This window comes from Colias eurytheme, chromosome 17, assembly GCF_061535395.1.
Source record: "Colias eurytheme isolate Ceu_HAF_F1 chromosome 17, ilColEury1 Martin Lab GWU primary, whole genome shotgun sequence".
Classification (NCBI taxonomy): Eukaryota; Metazoa; Arthropoda; class Insecta; order Lepidoptera; family Pieridae; genus Colias; species Colias eurytheme.
In genome coordinates this window covers 9,205,666-9,224,963 of record NC_142996.1, presented here as the reverse complement: position 1 = coordinate 9,224,963, position 19,298 = coordinate 9,205,666, and the positions used below count along the sequence as shown (strand labels likewise).

The 19,298-nt window shown below is 34.0% G+C and overlaps 1 protein-coding gene across 1 annotated transcript; it reads right to left on the bottom strand.

Annotated features, from left to right (window-relative positions):
• Positions 1 to 415: 415 nt before the first annotated feature.
• Positions 416 to 18,297, bottom strand: LOC149901406 (fatty-acid amide hydrolase 2-like). The gene is made up of 12 exons (XM_090111340.1): positions 17,967 to 18,297; positions 16,374 to 16,640; positions 15,423 to 15,549; positions 15,000 to 15,171; positions 13,830 to 13,954; positions 13,097 to 13,186; positions 12,432 to 12,577; positions 11,945 to 12,027; positions 11,535 to 11,718; positions 3,487 to 3,609; positions 2,394 to 2,531; positions 416 to 1,405 (listed from the first exon to the last, which is right to left on the bottom strand). The coding sequence occupies exons 1-12, from the start codon at positions 18,009 to 18,011 to the stop codon at positions 1,262 to 1,264; spliced, it is 1,644 nt and encodes a 547-aa protein (XP_089967466.1). The 5' UTR covers positions 18,012 to 18,297; the 3' UTR covers positions 416 to 1,261.
• Between the last annotated feature and the right edge of the window lie 1,001 nt (positions 18,298 to 19,298).

Below are 19,298 nucleotides of genomic sequence, written 5' to 3'. Positions count from 1 at the left end.
TATTCTCCGAAAATTCTAATCTTTCCACTCTTTCTGGTGCTATGGCCTATGACTCCGAATGAAGGGATATTTTCAATCTGTTTTTTGCATAGTATTGCTGAATAAAATATGCACTAAGTATCGAATATTGACAATTATATAGGTAGATCGTTTTCGTCATTTTTAATGTGTCCATTTTAGTCATAGGCTGTCGCTCAAAGATCGAAAGCGGATGTAAACCAGATGTTAACTATGTTTTCGCTGAATAAGCGTTTTCGGTCTTTGGGCGTAACTTTTAATTTTGAATCTCAAGTTGCATTATTACTTTTTGTTATTTATAAATGAAAAAGTAAATCTGTATTATCATTTACTATTGAAATTGACGATTTACAACGCAGGACGAAAAATAAAACCACAAATATTGGAATATATAATTTATTTCACCTTACCACCACCAATATATAATATTACAATGTAACAATTTTAGTCTTTGAAATCACAGTATTATCAACATAGATTCGTACATAATATAAAAGACACAAGATAAACTTTGTGACATACAAAATATGCTTGTTCTTACAGTATAAATACTGAAATTACATACAAAAAACCATAAATTAATTAAATGCATTGCTAGCACTCTACTATAAAACTCTAAAAACTAACCACAACATTATTAAAATTATATAATATGAGATATTACAATTTATTATTAGAAATACTTACAAGAAATATTAAATTTCGAGAATCTTAGTCTTGACCACAAATAATTTAATTTTCGGTTTTAATAAAATATTAATGTAAAGAATTCTAATTATTGTCTAAATTGGCTCGGAAGTATACCATGCAATTTGACCGAATATTTCACGAAGCATTAGATAATCCTAAAAATACATATTATATAGTTTTATATTTGTATTTTTCTTATTACTTATACTAAGAGGGCACTGCACAGGAATAATAGACAATGATCAGCTTGTTAGCTATATGTGATAGAAGTTTACAATTTTGAGAGGATATTCATTCCTATAATGTTTTTGACCATACTTGTAATATGACCGAATTAACTAATGTAGATAGACACATTATTTTCGCTCAATAAATTTTATTTTATATGTATTTCGAATGGTGCAATCTATTATAACCCCCCCGCCCCAACAAATTATTTATAGATATTGCCATTTTACAGACTATTCTGCCACTTTTAGACAATAAAATGATATTTTCTGTATTTTTCCTCGTGTTTAGTGTGTCCCCCCCTCCCCACAGCCAGACAAACGAATCAGTTCACAGTGCAGGGCGGTACATATCCCCCGAACATGTCTGTGAGTTGCTGAGCGACCGCTATACACAGTGCGTCTTGTTGAGGCCCCGCTACTACTTGTATACCGAGGGGTATACCTTCCGCGTTTAGACCGAGGGGTACCTGGAAAAATAATAAATAAATAAATATTTTAAATATTTCGGAACAATTTTCACACACGGCACGATCTGATCCCATACTAAGCTTTCGCTTGTGTTATGGAAACCAGATGGCTGATGAACATCTTATATATAAAATTCTCGTGTCACAATGTTAGTCTGCATACTCCTCCGAAACGGGTGGACCGATTCTCATGAAATTTTCTGTGCATATCGGGTAAGTCTGAGAATCGGCCAACATCTACTTTTCATATGTACCACGGGCGAAGCCGGGGCGGACCGCTAGTAAATATATATAATTTTAAATAAATACTTATATTGATAATTTGAGAAATGTTCATCACAAAAATATTTCCCCCGGGTGGGAATCGAACCCACTACCAGTGGCTAAATGGAAGGGCAGAATGGTAATCGTACCAGGCAGGGTCACTAGATATAATTATGCATAAAATATTTATGTGTTGTGTTTATTATAGTGTTGCGACACAAATGGGTTTTTTAATATATAACGCGTGTTTTCATAAAAACGGAAAATGCATTGTTAATACATATAAGTGAATTAATAAATGAACCGAAATAGTTTTGGAAAATGTGCACTAACAATAAGAAATTATTTATAGTATTTTAGTAGTTTTAAGATCTTTTAACTGCAACTATATTGTTGCCTGAAGTAAATAAATATAATATAATACGCTACAAATTGGGAACGTCCGTCGTCTTGAGAACGTTGATTAAACGAGGACGAAAAATTTCAAACTCTTGTTTTAGTTGGGTAAATAGTGATATTGTTAATAGAATTAAACGATACCCAATAAAATAAAAATACTAATAAAATTAATTTTGTGTACTAACATCAATTTAATTTCATCGAACTTGAAGGGAATATTGTCCCAATATTTCTTTATCAAGACTTGCTTGTCTCGTAAGAGAACAAACTTACTTATATTTTCAATAAAAACCATTCTAACTTAAGTTTAAACAATATTTATTACCTGAATAGACGGCATTTGCAGCACATTGAAAATGCCCCAATAGGCAAAGTTGAACGGTCTCAAGTACAGACTGTAGTGGTAGGGCGCCGGGCTTGGGGCACTGGGGAACAATAGTACCCCGTCCGTGCCTAGAGTGTTCTGCAAATAATATGTTTTATTAGAATGTTTATTGTTAAATATTTATAACGTAAAAACTACACCCTGTTGCTAAGTTTTAATTTGATTATTTATTTTGGAACTTTGCTGTCTACGTAAATTTGGTAGGAATATATCAGGCTAAATTTCCGTCCGCGGCTTCGCCCGTGTTTTCAAAGAAAAACCCGCATAGTTCCCGTTCCTGTGGGATTTCCGGGATAAAAATCGTATGTCTCATACTGGGTCTTCAGCTACCTACATAACAATTCATTGTAATCGGTTCAGTAGTATATGCGTGAAAAACACACAAGCATCCATCCATACATCTATCCTCAAAACTTAAGTATCCTACTAATGTTATAAATGTGAAAGTTTGTGAGGATGGATGTATGTGTATAATTATGGTTGTTACTCTTTCACAAAAATACTGAACCGATAACAATGAAATTTAGCACATATATAGAGGGTAACTTGGATTTACACATAGCATAGGTTTTATTCGGAAATCCCACGGGAACAGGAACTAGGAGGGTTTTTCTTTGAAAACGCGGGCGAAGCTGCGGGCGGAAAGCTAGTTTATAATATTAGTAGGATAAGGTATAATTTAAAAACGAAAAATGAGAAATATTAATATCCCTCAATCGCCAAAATATGTTTTGTTGTGCACAAAACTCCAGAACGGCTCGACTAATTCCACAAAAAAAAAAGAAGTTATTTGTTAATGCCCAATAAAGGTTCTATTGAAGATAAAACACGCAAAAGTGGTAATAGGGCAGAACACCGACTATCGACACCGTTAGTATCGTTAAAATTTTATATTTGAATCTAATAAAAACTACTAAAATTCAGCCTGTATTGGGAATTAATATAAATAAAATATTGTAAATTAAAACAGGTTTATATTTTCTCTTTTTTGAATGCCGCATAATTGAATTTCTACTTTATAGATCGAAATTACCAGTAAATCAGTCTTCAGTTCGCCAGTAAGTTTCTCAGCCCACTCTCTGTTCACAGCGGGCAACACTTGGTCGTCTATCAGTTTTAGTATAGCCGCTAATGTGTACGATGATTGGCCGATTATCTGTAATAATTTTATGCTTATTATAAATTATGTATATTATAAATTATAAAAGTTATAACATTTTTCCACAATTTTAATATCTATTGAATGAATGAATGAATGAATGAATGAATGAATTATTGAATGAATGATAGATAGAAAAAATATGTATCTATTATACATATTTTTTCTTTATTAACAAAATAAATGTGTATTGAAGAAAGCGGCTAATAAGGAGGCGGATAAAATTAAAATAGTTCACAGAAGCAACAAAGAAATTAAACAATGGGAAATAGTTTACTATTTAAAAAGCCTGCATGCCATATTTTCCCAGCTCCCAGAGGCAGTAAACTTTCCTCAAGTTGTTTATCAACATTGTCGTGTTTGTTTGTTTGAACGTCTTTTAACCCGTGACACGTTCTACGCACAATATTTGTGTCGTAACGCAAATTGTACTGTAGCGTCCTGCGCACAAACTCTGTGCCTAACGCGGCCCGTGACATTGAAGGTCATCAGTAGAGACTTACAAGTGAATGTTTCCAGTATAAAAAATATTTCTCTATGCCTTAAACATTTATAATTCGAATCGACACGACTCCGAGACAGGCAATAGAGACCAAAACCACAAAATAAAAAAAAAAGTGAATCATTGATTGAGTTGCGTCATCGGCCATAGTTTGTGACATTTGTCTTGTTCAACGAATATTTGGATTGTGAATTATGCCGAGAGGAATAATTAGATGAGTGATAATTGAGACGTATATTACTGGAAATTGTACGTAGAATACGTTTATGATATTGGTTTTAGGGATATTTGAAGAATACTCAGTGAAAAAGTGTCTCAACTTTTCAGTGCGGAAGACGCAAAATGGCACTTTTTTTCTTGTTTGTGAATAATGGAGATTTGTTATTATTTATAGTGAAATACGTTGTGTTAAATGTGTGAAAACATAAGTGAATGTATTTGGCAATCGTGTAGTGATATGAAAACGTGAATATGATCATTTGATAACTCAGAATTATCATGTAAGTGTTAGTATGTAAGCAATTAAAATTAAAACAAAATTAAATCAATTTCTATAATTATATAGAAAAAATATATCGTCATGATTACATTTTTATGCTATAACTAGTTTCTTCTTCTTTCCAAAAATATATCATACATGGCATATAATTATAGAACAATAGGGTAAATAAAATTTTCAAACTCGGTAGTCATAAAAAAGCTAGATTTCGTGAACTCCCTTGACACTATCGGGATCGGTGCCGGCTGTGCGCCAGACGCGTGATAGGTTAATTGTGAATCAAAATCTTCCAGAAAAAGTATCAAACATGTTGAACATGAAATTTTTTTTTTAAATTGTAAGGCGCAAGAGTTTAGAACACTCGCTAATCTCGGGAACTACTTGTAGTGTATGTCCTTCCCTATTATCGGCTCTTAGACGCACACGACCTCTCGCTCCGACCGCCTGCAGCCAACTGAGCTGTGTGAGCGGTGTCACCGTTGCACGTGCGCAAGAGATGACATAATACTTCCCTCTCTTTCACTCACATACACTACATCCCTCCTTTATTTTAGAAATTTTTAATTTGTTCAATTAATTTTATTAAATAAAATATTATGTTCTATTCGGGTATGTTAGTCTATACCTAAGCACCAGTATCAGTTAGTAAACACAACTCAGGGACACGTCCGCTCCATACCAGTGATAGAGTAGAATGTGTCACCTGGCCTAGTAATATCAATTATAAATTCTATCTATATGCAACATCTCTCCTTTTCATTTTTTTTTTCTTTTTTTTTCTACATTAAGTATATGTATATTCAAAATTATAATAATTTTTACAATATATGTATTCAAATCGATATTAATTAATAATTTTTTCAAACTCAAACCTTCATTCATCAACCAGACCTCGTCCAGAAACATTTTAAAATCGTCAATATAAGGACAAAATATGAATTTACCACTGGTTCGGAAAGCCGCCTCAACAGAGAAGAGCCGGCAAGAATATATGTATAGGCATATAGTCGCTCCTTCAAAATCATAGAAAATAGAAATGTAACATCTTACGTAGGTATTTATAATAACAATAATGGCAATTTATTTAAGTATACGACAATCTATCATGAATAAGTTGTATACTTATATCTAAGTTTATTAAGTCATCATTTATTTATTAACCAATGGGACGAAATCGTTTTCAGTAACTTAATGTATATGTAAGGTATAATGTTTAAACTATGTTCCTTCTGTAACTTAACTATACTTTTGACTAACTGTACCTGTACTGTACCTGTACTGTACCTGTTTTATTTTTTCCTTACATGACTATTGCACTACCTTGTTGATATGTTTCACTCACTATTTATGATGACCTGCACTCCAGGTCATTTAGAAGAGGTGAATGCTGCTTCTTCTGACGCATAATTTAATTCACTTTACCTGCACCGGCATCACACACCGGCATTTTCCCACATATTAAAATTATAAATAAACGATAGCTGCAAAAGACCTTATAATTGGATTAGTAACAATCTAAGTAAAACTTCGGTACAATTATTACCAAGTGAAATGCCTATAGACTGGGTACATACTTAAATGCTCGGTTATTATTTAATATCTATATTCTGTATATATGTACTTCGTTACTAAAACAATATATGTTCCGATTTTAATTCAATATACCTAATAAAATCGGAATGTAATATAATATGTATATATATCTGTACCCTAAATAATATAATAAATATTATACGGCAAAATTTTAACCAAACATAATTGGTTCATTATTTATTCTTATTTAAGCAAAAACAACTTATCATATGATCCTTAGGCACAAGGAAGATTTGTTTATTTCTTCGTTTGTCCGTCTCTCTTTCATATCGTAATAAAGCGATTTATGATATATTTTTGGGCGATAGTTTAGAGGCTAGAAAGTGGCAGCCTTTTTTATAGCGCATTAAAAATATTTAATTCATACAGATACATAGTATTACAATGTTAAGGTTCATAATTATCAATTATTTAAATACCAACTTTCGGGTATAAACCACTCTGACAGAATTATAGTCTTAGTGGAGCTTGCTCTGCAACAGTACAATATCATACTACCTATACTGTGCCATTGACTTCTATTGAACCGCTTTTAGCTTCACCTGTATGTTCGTATGACTGTATGCAACCGATTCTTTTCGATTCGCTTAGGACCTACCCAAACCGTACAGATTTAACTTCAGTGACAATATTACAACAATTTATTGACAATACAATAATGAATATTTAGTAAAGCGTGATTAATAATGTATTTCTTTTTTTATACTTCTTATTGTAACCTCAACACACACGCGGTGTTGTTCATTGTATGGTTATTACATTAATAACACATAGGTATTTAAAATTCAATAAATGTAACGAACCTACAACGAATCAAAATGTATCATTTTGTTGATGACTTTTTTTTATTTGTTACTTATGATAACATTTGTATTTGTATTACTGACAACTTAATAGCCACTTGAAAAAGATAAAGATAACTTAATGACAATAATAGTGGCTAGACATTAATCACACATTAATGGTCTGAAAATAAGTACTTAGTTGGATACATATTATTTTTTTTTAACTGTACAATGTTAACTGTAACAATCAGTAATACAAATTTAACTGTAACAATCAATAAAAATTAATTAACTTGAATTTACAATATTCAATTTTGCATTTCGAAATCAATACCACTATACCACCTCAATATTGTAGAGATTAATACTTGGAATTTATATTCTGACTAAGGCACGAATGGTGACCTTTTCGCGATAATACATTTTTTTTTTTTTTGCTTTGATAAGAAATCTTTAACGTATTTCTTAATTGATAATCTTTTATTCGTTCTAGTACGATATCCATTATTTTTTCGCAGCGGTGTTAATGCATTAGGTGCGATATTGAATGTTCAAAAGATGAGCTCTTAAAAGATGTATTACGTCGTAAGTACCTACTTTATGAATATGAAATCAGACCAGTCTTACAAACCACCATTAAAACTTGGATTTTATATGAATTACTACGTTGTAAATCTTATTAAATTCTTAATAACTTTTAAACTTGTAAATAAAATTATTAGTGTATTGACTTTTATAATACTATTCACGTTGATGTTTGTGTTGCTGATTTTCTCGTCTATTATAAAATTGGTGTTTTTAAATTAAAAACAGTCGTTATTAATATAGTAATAACTAGATACACATGGTGTATGATTTTACCATGGTTCTTACATATACCTTGCATATAGTTACCAATATTTGCGGTATGATGTGGTTATGATCCATTTTTTATTTTACATTAAATGTTCGTCTTGAAATTGACCTTTATTATCTATCTAAAAATTTTAAGTGTATATTTGACAGGTTGTTTGTCACTATACACTATCTAAGTATCAAAGTAATCTACTATATAAAAATAAGTCGGGTTTTCCTTCCTGACGCTACAACTCCAGAACGCACGAACCGATTTCCACGGCTTTGCACTCGTTGGAAAGGTCTCGGGCTCCGTGAGGTTTATAACAAGGAAAAGGTGTCTCTGGTGCGAAACGGACTTCGCCAGGTTTGCTAGTTATTAACAATTAACGATTCATATTTTATGCCAACTGTCTATTGTCCAACTATTGTCTTTCACGGTATATTATTGTATAAATTACGTAAAAGTCGTTTTCAACGTTCCAACATGTAATGATTAACAGTGTGTTATACCTAACCCCAAACCGGGGTGCTACATTTCCGCTGAGGGAGTAGTGTTATACTACTGCTACGTTCCGTTTAGAAAGCTTCTACATACCCGCAACGTTCCCGCGCAGGGAATTGTCGCGTCCTTGCCACGTTCCGATAAGGAACCTCATACGCTGCTACATACCGCTTAAGACCCATCTTCAGTAGTAGTACGACATTGCTACGATTGCCGCTGAGGAAATCCTTCTACGTCTTGCTTGCTTCGGCTCCTTAATTCCTGTTGAAGGAATTCAGCGACCAACCCTAACGACACCCTACCGCCTAGCCTTCGCAACGAGACGCGCACTCCATCTTACGTCCACCTATATCAGTAAGAGCCCTACCGGAGGGTTTGGACCTAGGCACACCACGGCTCTTATTGTTACTGATATTTGTATTTTATTTTATTAATTAACTAAATTAATTGTCGACTGTATGGTGAGCAGTTCTTATTATTTTTTTTTTTTGTTTCCACCTCACCTACAACGCCACATAGTATGTATATACAATAAAAATGAATAGCCAAATATGTTGCCAAGTGTAAAACTCAAACCTCGGCGCGCGGCGCGTATCGGCTTAACCAATCCGGATAATATTCATATTCCAATTCGTTTAACGAACCGATAAATGGCGAAAGAGCATAACAACGTCTGCCAGGTGGCTAGTTTGAAATAATGAATATTGAGACTACTCTGTATGTCTCTCATTCCATTTATTTTTGTTTTCGAATATTCATTGTTTTATTACCTTACTCTGTTTATGATTATTATACAATCACTTAACCTGACTAACTTTATAGTTGTCGGTTAAAATATGTGCAATACCTACCGCAGATATTTTAGGCATTGTTATCATTATGATTATTCTTTCGTTGTTTAACAAAATCTGCTATGAATTTACGAAAATATTAAGTCACCTTTAGATATTATGAATAATAAAAACTACCTACTGTAAATATTTTAGCATTTATTATTTATACTCTTAAAATTGTGTTATTCCATTTTTAATTTGGATAACAATACTAACCGTAAGTATTTTCGAAGATACAATCCATATTAGAAGAAACACTATGAAATGATGACTAACTATCACATCTTTTTTAAAATCGCGTATGTAAGTGCATGAATTCGCAATATCGGCATCACCCAAAATATAAACATTTTATACGAGCATCACCCGTATCACATCACTACAGGCATCACCTGTATTGTAATTATATTACGACTACCAGGCATCTCTGGTATAAAATTACAAAGTACATACGGGCGTCACCCGATTTTTGTTTTTTCCACTACCAGGGATCATCATCTGGTATAACATTACAAAATACACACGGGCGTCATCCGATTTTTCTTGACCACCAGGCGTTATCTGGTAACACAGTACAAAGTACACACGGGCATCACCCGTTTTTTTCCTGTACTACCAGGCATCATCTGGTAACACATTTCAAAGTACGTACACGGACGTTACCCTTTTTTTTGTCAGGCTTCATCTTGTAAAATTATAGCTTAACAACAACAACTTTAGAAATCCCTTGTCGTGGTCCACATCACCATCGAAACACATACATCAGAACTTCCATAATGTTACTATATTAGCCTGTCCAGGAAACTTACGTTCCTGATATAACCATGATGATAACCATTAATTACTTCTTTATGCAATAATGAATAATCTTAAATAATACTCATGCAACTTCACATCGAGTAATTAAAATAAGATATAAGTGGGTATTTGGTATAATTATATTTTTTGTAACCAGACAAATCTATTCCGAGCTGATCGGGAATCGAACCTTCTTAGCTCATTTAATCATGTTTAACCAATCCTCTAAGCAGGTTTTTACATATCAGTATTAATAAATTTATATGTAATCAAATGTCCCAAAATAATAATCTACAGCCTCGACTAAACAAAATATCACATAAATTAATCTCGCTTAACGCAGTTACAGTCCTATGAATGACTACGTGAGTACATACTGGACGACGCTAGCTGTATACCCGTACACTGTACAGTGTATTTATCATACAGGCACCATACGCTCGAGCAATAAAGACAGCCCGCGTATGCATTGGTATTTGGTATCAGTGAAGTTATGTATACGAGAAACATTTTACAACACCTACTTTATCCTTCTGGCTACAAAAACAGCGTTATTAATACATACCTACTTACTAACGCATTATCACCAATACAGTTGTTCTCTCTTTTACTCTCACGCACGAGAGTCACAGTGCACAGTCAAACTGCATGTGCAGTTTTGTGGGACTTAGACTTAAGTTATTGTAATAATTTGTAAGAATAATTCCAATAATAAATAAATAAATAATGTCTCACTCATGTACTTCGTAATAACAACTGCCGATTAAAATATAAAAGAACGTCCAGCCACGACGCTGAATGGTGCGTGACTAAGTGAAACTCGGGCACTTAGCTGAGTTTTTTCTTGCCAAAATAGAGAGCGGGTAACGTATCTAGCTTTTTATATATCATAGTCTGGCTACAATTATTTAAGAGGTTTTGCTAAATCTTTATGTAAACGAAACCTTCGTTTTCTACGGCGCGGAGGCACGCACATGTTATTGCTTTGTGCGGGTATTTTTTTTTATGTAAGCGGCACAAAATATCATAATTAAAATAAGTATGTGTGTCTATTATTATTAACTTTAATATTCCCTTCGATGTAACTTGACTGTGGATATAATTAGTTCAATAGTTATCACAGCACACCTATTTCCTCCCTTTTTTTGTTTGTTTTGTAATTTTTTTTTTTATTATCAACAAAAAATTACTTACATTTATTCCCGATTTACCTCGTCGCCAAAAATGTAGTGTATGTCCTTCCCTATTATCGGCTCTTAGACGCACACGACCTCTCGCTCCGACCGCCTGCAGCCAACTGAGCTGTGTGAGCGGTGTCACCGTTGCACGTGCGCAAGAGATGACATAATACTTCCCTCTCTTTCACTCACATACACTACACTACTGGTCCGATTTGAAAAATTCTTTCGGTGTTAGATAGCCTATTTATCGAGGAAGGTTATAGGCTATATATCATTTCGCTACGACCAACAGGGGTGGAGCCACGGGGGTGAAACCGCGCGGAGCAGCTAGTCTTTCATAAATTTGGTCATTTTTAATGAAAAACAAAATATATATTTTGTGTTAACTTTACCTTTTTCCCCAGCTCACAGACGCCATTAACTTCCCCGGTGTTATTAGTCAACATTTTGGCGAAAATTTCCGTTTCTTTGGTCATGGCGTGTTTCCATAACGCGAACATGTAGTTGAAGCCGTTGTGGTAATATCGGCGGGGAGACCTATCGCCCGTGGTCTCGTCCGAAATACGGGAAATTACCCTGGAAATGTGGGGAAAAAATGTAAAAAAATAGCAGAGATTTCTCATGAGATATACAATTGACTTAGAATATTTCTGCCACGAAATAAGGTGTTCTATAATCTATACAACGCTCCAACATTTTTTGACGACATTTTTATTACGCGATTAAAGTCTATTTGTTTAGTGATTTATTGAAATCAATCATAAAAAGTTGGTGAATGAATAAACAATAGCTCAGTTTTTACCTTTTCATAGCCTTCCTTAGGTCAGAGCAGATCGGACTGATTCTTATATCTTTAGAGCTCTCGACGTAGAAGTATTTTATTTTCTGAAAACATAAATTTTATATTTTACATCATTCATCAGGGCCTTAAAGACCGGCCAGTCGAGTAGACTGGTCGAATTTTTAGGTACTTGTTTTTTTTTCAATCAAAACTAGATGAATAATAAAATGTATTGTTGCTTTTTGAAAATATGTATTGAAGTTTTCGTTCATTTTGAGTTTTAAAAGCCACGGCAAATGACGTCATTCATACGGCAGACTACATTTTTTCCTGTGCCAGATTATACACCCTATGTGTGACGTCATCATTTTTAATTTTTATTTAATTTCTCTTAAAATATACGATAAAAAAATAATTACTTATATTTAAAAATTTTCTGTAATCGCAATAGCAAAATTATTATTTTTTCTTTCATGGTATTACAAAAAACGCAATTCCACCTGCTCACCTTGAGATCCACCTGTCGGTCCAGCTGCAGCAGCTCCGCTTTACCCGCAGCCACGATCTTGGTGAGAGGCACCAGGTCCACCAGGTGCTTGCTGGCGAAACCGATGGATGCTATCGTGGGATCCGTGCCGTTGCGTAGGACCGATCCTGGGGATTAAAAAATAATAAAAAAAATGGTTGTTTGTAAAGTAGGTTTACGATCGAGATGTTTACGTGATAACGTCTTATTGGTGGCAGCGCTCGAGATGAGACGGGAGATCGGTCCGTCTCTCTCTCGTTATACCTGCGATCGCGCTCGTGAGGTTTTGGTGTGACACAAGTTTCTGAACATGTCACCCGACTAAAACGATTTTAAAAACTTTATCACGTCAAAAACGTGCTTGAACAACAAAACAAGTGTCCTGTAAAATAATTATTATACTCTCAGATAATAATATACTCAACTAACGGTCCGGCCCGACTTCGCCCGTGGTACATGTTTACGTTTTACGTTGTACTTCAGGGAATATTATAAAAAAATAATTTTCGAAATCGGTTCAGCCGTCCTGGAGTTATGCGCTTACTAACACATTTAGCGATTCATTTTAATTAAATACATATACTTTATTTAGTAGATACTAATCCAGTAAAGGTTAAAAAAAAAAGTTATTTATAACAAATAATTACCTTTCAGGCTTGTGTGTCCCGCAGTGGGATTGAGACCAAACAGACCACAGAAGAAAGCCGGCATTCTTGTTGATCCACCAATATCAGAACCTGTTGAAATACACAGAAAAATGAACAAAATTACATAAGAAAGTGTGACAAGTTTTTTCGCACTTAATTAAATTATTTCCATGTTGGATAGCCCATTTATCGAGGAAGGCTATAGGCTATATATCATCACGCTAAGGGTGACAAATCAACATCGAGCTATGCTGCGCTGTACTGCGCTGTGCTGTGTAAATGAGCGATTATCATCTACAAGCTGAGCGTAGCCTCACACAGCGCAGCACAGCATGGTTTGTTTGTATCCTCATTAAAATATTAGACGAGCGAGTTGACCAAACACAGCACAGCGCAGTACAGCGCAGCATAGCTCGATGTTGATTTGTCACCCTAAGACCAACAGAAGCGTAGCCACGCGAGTGAAACCGCGGAGCGCAGCTAGTTTAAATAATATGGCTCACAAGTATAAAGCCTATACACAATGATTAACTTTTATAAAAAAAAAAAATCCAAAAAAACTTTTACGCCATCTCTACACTCTCGCACTAATCCATAAAGCTTTTTCAAAAAGCCGGCTGCACATTACTCACACAGCGTGATGGGGCTGGCGAGCGCGCTTTTACGCCATCTCTACACTCTCGCACTAATCCATAAAGTATTTTCATAAAGCCCGCTCTACACTATCACTCACACAGCGCGATGGGGCTGGCGAGCGCCGCACAGAGCGCCGCCTCGCCGCCGCTGGAGCCGCCCACCGTGCGCCCGCAGTGGTACGGGTTGTTCGTCTGACCGAACACCATGTTGCGGGTCTCTTGCCTGAGGACAAGAGTTATTGAAGTGAAACTTCTTTTTCGGGGTTGGAAAAAAATTTAGTGTAACATTTTTTCGTTACGCGCACGTTACACGTGACATTTTTCCGTTACGCGCCATCTTTTTCTTATCCCTACCACGCGTGGTTCGACGTATTTCTGTAAAGTTGCATGTTGTAAATTATTTTTTGAAAAATAAGGTCATATGAAGTTTCACTTCTTACGTGTGTACACGCACACATTTTTTTTAATCTCAAATTTATAAGAGCGTATACGCACTATGCGGGTAGCCGCATTGCGGGTAGCCGTCCGGCTGACCGCAAGCACAATTATGTACGTAATATTCATTTCTATGCGCACTGTGCGGTCTGCGGTAGCCGCATCGCAGTGCGCATAGAAATGAATATTACGTACATAATTGTGCTTGCGGTCAGCCGGACGGCTACCCGCAATGCGGCTACCCGCATAGTGCGTATACGCTCTTACTCTCAAAGCTAAGCATATAGTATAGTCGAGCCAATTTAATAGGCAACATTTGACGTCATCAATTTTATCTTCGAAGAGAGGTAACCTGCTTAATATCATCGATTAAAGTGAATTAATCGATACGGACTTGAAACATTTGTCAATCGAACTTGAAACACATGTCAATTTTAAAATTCATCAGACGACTAGGTTACGTTGTTGAATTTTGTTGAATTGTCAAATGTTGCCTATTAAAATGGCTCTACTATAACACCAATATAGTCGAGATACTTAAATCTCAAACTTATAACTCTTAAACTTATACATTATGGCGATACTGATTGACTCTGATGTTAAAAATAAAATTTTTATGGCCATTCATGCTGTTTCTCTAACTAGTTTAACAAGTTACAAAACAAAAAAAAATTTAACAATCTCAATTTTTTTTATAAAAATCTGAGAAAATAATTAATAATGTTCAGCTTACAGTTTACACCTATTCACTTTCAAAATACTTTGTTACTCAAAAAATTATTAAGTACAATGAAAACTCATTATCCTTTTTCTTAAAAAGCACAAATACTAACCACTTATTAATCTCCGGCACGTTAGTAACAGCAACCGGTATAGCGCCGGCTTCTTTCAACAAGCGCACACACTCCGCGTCATAATCCACGCGCACGCCGCGGCGAGCTTCTATACCGAGAGTGTGCAACATGCCTAATACCGCGTGACTCTCTTTCGCCGTGAATGGTACGCCTTAGAAAAAAAAATGTGAAATGATTAAAAAAAGTAAAAAATGGTCTTTAAAAAAATATATCGCAAAGTTTTTATAGATTTTTCTAATTATATGTGTAAGAAGAGTGTCAATGTGAAATAATCCATTTTTATTTCAAAGAGAGATTTGCTTATATAGATTAAATTTCTTAAGTATGATATATGTTTCTTAAATTTCTTATTCTGATAATCCAGATTAAATTTTAAAATAAATATTAAATAGTAATGTTTACCCAAAAATGGTTTCTTTTTAAATTCTTCCTCTGATAAACCCTTTTCAATCATTCTGTCAACTTCTTCCGCATCCTTTAAGGCATCCTCAAACCTTTCATCAGTCACAGCATTTAAATATGGATTTACCTGTGAAAGTCATACACACTAGTTAATTATTAAAAATTCATATACAGGGTGTCCCACTATTGGTATACTAAGCGCGAAAGAACTTGTAGTTTTGCTTACACTGATTACGAAAAAAATACTTTAACAACAAAATCCATGTTTTCTTCTCTAGCTCCGCGCAGCCGACATATACCGCTTCGCTAATATGAGCATTTTGTCTATGAAAACATAATCTTAAACAATAGCTCACGTGCTGGTGGCAAAGTTGGGCGGGTTGCTTGTTATGGGTGTAGAGTTTTAAGAATTCATAAAAATGTGTCTGGAATTTTATAAGTATTTTTTACGAACTCAGCGTATGCATAACTATAACCTCTTGAGCTTAGTATACCAACAGTGGGACACTCTGTATAACGCTAACAAACCTTTATTTTATCAGAATGTAAGAATTCATAAAGAAAGGTATAAAATTCGAAAACTTTGTTGTTTTTTAAATACAAATCACGTCTTCATATATCAGAACAAAATCTCTTTCCACTAAGTGTCCTTATGTACTTTGATTTAGATTCTTAACAGACATTGATATAGGTTTTTTTAATTAGAGTGATTTATGAAAAAAATCACTCTAATTAAAAAAAGACACAGCAAGTCAATAGTAATTTTAGATTTGTCATTGATGTCATACTTATTTAAAAAAACATGAAGATGACTGATAAAAAATATATCATTTCATAATATTAGGTAATATTCAATTAATTAATTACCTTTATCACTGATTATAATCTATCAAATATAAAGAGAAAGGAGGAAAATCAACCTTATACATATATTATTAAAATTGAACTCACCAATTTGATTCTTTCAATGCATATTGCAACCAGATCTCTAGATTTCAATTCCTTATTCCTGATTTTCGCCGCTAAAGCCACAGCACTCTCTTTGAGTAAAGTATGTTTCTTTTCCAATGCTGGAATGGTCCGTCTTTGTCCATCCCAGTATAGAGAGAATAGGAAGTCTATAAACATCTCTAGATAATATCGGAACAAGAAAAACATCTGCTTCAACATGTTTATGGCTATTCCCTTAAATATCTTACTGGCTTTATTCTTGCAACGCTGAAAGGTTTTTATATTTATAGATACTCAAATTATATGTAATTCTGTACATAAGTTAAGTATCATGCTATGTATTCACTTGAAGCAATACAACTTATTAGCAAATTAGCACTTTGAATAGAAAAGGCCAAGGATAAAGTGAAAAATAACAATGAATGTCTTAATACAGTAAGTCTTTACACATAATTAATTATACAAAAGAATGTAGGTCATGAAACTCACAAATTAATACATGTATAAATTAAAAATGAAATTTAAGTATATTTTACAAGCAACTCGGTTAATGATACACTAACACACTGCCCACCAGAGACTAAAGAGCAGTAACAGCCCTTTTGTGATTTTTCGTTTTATTAGTGATTCTGAAAGCGGGTTTCTTAAGCTTTCTATTGAATTAACTTACTTATTTCTAAGACTATAAGAATGGTTTTTATTTAACAGTTTTCACTTACTGCAAACGAAAAAAATTAACAATTTGGCGTGATTTCCCAACTAAAATACAGTATAAATTATACTGCAGATTAAATTTTAAGGTTTCATAACTAAAATGCAGTAAGCAATAGAATTTTACAGTTCTTTAGATAGTTTTATATTTCTGGAAAAAAATTAAAAAAAAAATTAATACGCAGTAAAATTTACCGCCATACAAGCTATTTTTACTGCAAATTAAGAAAATACAATTTATTGTCACGAACTCCCAACTAAAATGCAGTAAAATCAAAGCTTGTCGCATTTTAGTTGTGAATACTTAACATTCTTTTATCATTATAAACTGACTAACACGCAGTAAAATACAGCATTACTGCAGATTAGTTTGGATAGCATAATGACACAGATATGATTATTCCTAGCTAAAGTGCAGTTAATGTTTTAAATACTGCAACTGTGAACTAGCTATTTTTCTTACTGCACTAGTAAATTGAACACTTTTTTCTTAAAAAACTAACTAAAATGCAGTATTTTTTTGACCTTACTGCATGTTAGTTGGGTTTCTTGACAAAATAACTGATCCAAACGCAGTAATAGGGCTTTTTGCTGCATTTTACTAAGTTTAAAATGGTATTTTTTACAAAAAAGGCTATGCAGTAATAGGCACCAAAAAGAATAAATGGCCATAATAAATTCAGTTATTAAGATATATTTTTTTTTATTGCTTTAACGTGTGAACCTATGCCTTTACAACCTTTCTGCATTCAAATTTTTTTGCTTATCATTCTGTTGATTTTTTAAAATCAATTCTTAACTTTAAATGCGTTTTACTCGAAATCGTGATTTTGCTGTTACTGCACTTTAGTGTATGGTGGGCAGCACAGTTGACTGAACTACCTCAGAGCCCGGCTTATGTCGGTTTATCGTTTTATCCGTCGCCATTTTACATAGAAAACAAATTGTAAATAAATGAAAATACTTCAGTGGTAAGCAATAGCTATAAACACGCAAAGGAAACAAAGTTCAACTGCTATCATACGCGCATATTAATTTTATATTTTAGAATTATTTCTGTGGAAAAGTTCTACACTGTTAATAAACCGAAACTAACTTATTTTCTAATGTTTCATAACACTTGTGCAAGTTTGAAGCAAGTGATTAAAAAATATTCAACTTTAAAGTAAATTAATGACGAATGGAACTTTTGATGTATGTTTTGACTTTTGAAGTTTTATCATTTGTGTTGACCGATCACCGGTACAGAATATCAAAGAGTATAGTAACCTCTGAGATAGTAACTATGTATAAGCAGATTATAAAGCGTTTAGTTATTAAAGTTTTTAATAGATACACTCAAGATACATGTTACGTCAGCAAAACAAATGTCTATGGTTGAACGTGGTTGAACCAGTGCCAGTGTTTCTAAAACTTAAAAATGTTTAAAATGGTGTTCGTTATAGCTGCATTAAGCATTTTGTTTTGTAATGACTGCCTAAGATAGATTATAATATTATATCATTCGTGAAGCATCAGATTTGCTGTTTATATAGTTACTTGTTACACAAACCTTATGGTCCGGGAGCCAGCAGCAGATTTTATGACCAAGTTCCTCTCAAGCGGTAATTAGTAAAATGCATCAAATCATAGTATTATGAAGCCTCGTGAACGTCAGCTGGAGCTCGGTTGGGGGGAAGAGCGGTTGTAGCCTCCCGTATCAGCTGACGGTTTTTCCACCAAGATACAGCCAGCTGACATATATATTTATCCACAGTTACATATAAGCTATCATCAGGTAAATTTTTGTTTGAGAGGAAATAACGGAAAATAAATTTTTCTTTAAATTTAACTTTCATGTTCGAGACACCAGCTGACGTATAATACACCATGTTGTAACCAGCTGACTATTTTTTTTCGTTGAGATATTGGGTTAGCTACAATTTGACAAATTTTTAGCTGAGAGGAAATGAATGAATGAATGTATTTTTTTTCCTATGTGCGTGGGAGGCTACAACCGCTCACCCCCCCAACCGAGCGCCAGCTGACGTTCACGAGGCTTTATAATACTATACTCTCATGCGTCTGACGAATTATCTCTTGAGAGGAAATAGTTAACCAAATTTGCACCTGGCTCCCTAACCATTATTTATAAGATGTGGTACTTTTCTTCCCCACCACTGTAGTGTCAACACTTGTGAAATTATTTTTTTCGCTTTAATTACTTATGAGCTA

Bases quoted from the DNA above. Each gene is read 5' to 3' on its own strand.
- LOC149901406 (XM_090111340.1), bottom strand. From the start codon at position 18,011: ATGGCGACGGATAAAACGATAAACCGACATAAGCCGGGCTCTGAG. The intron at 15,172-15,422 runs GTAAACATTACT...TTTTTTTCTAAG, and splicing joins TAAAAAGAAACCATTTTTGG to GCGTACCATTCACGGCGAAA. The intron at 3,610-11,534 runs GTAAAGTTAACA...AAATTATTACAG, and splicing joins TCTGTGAGCTGGGGAAAAAG to ATAATCGGCCAATCATCGTA.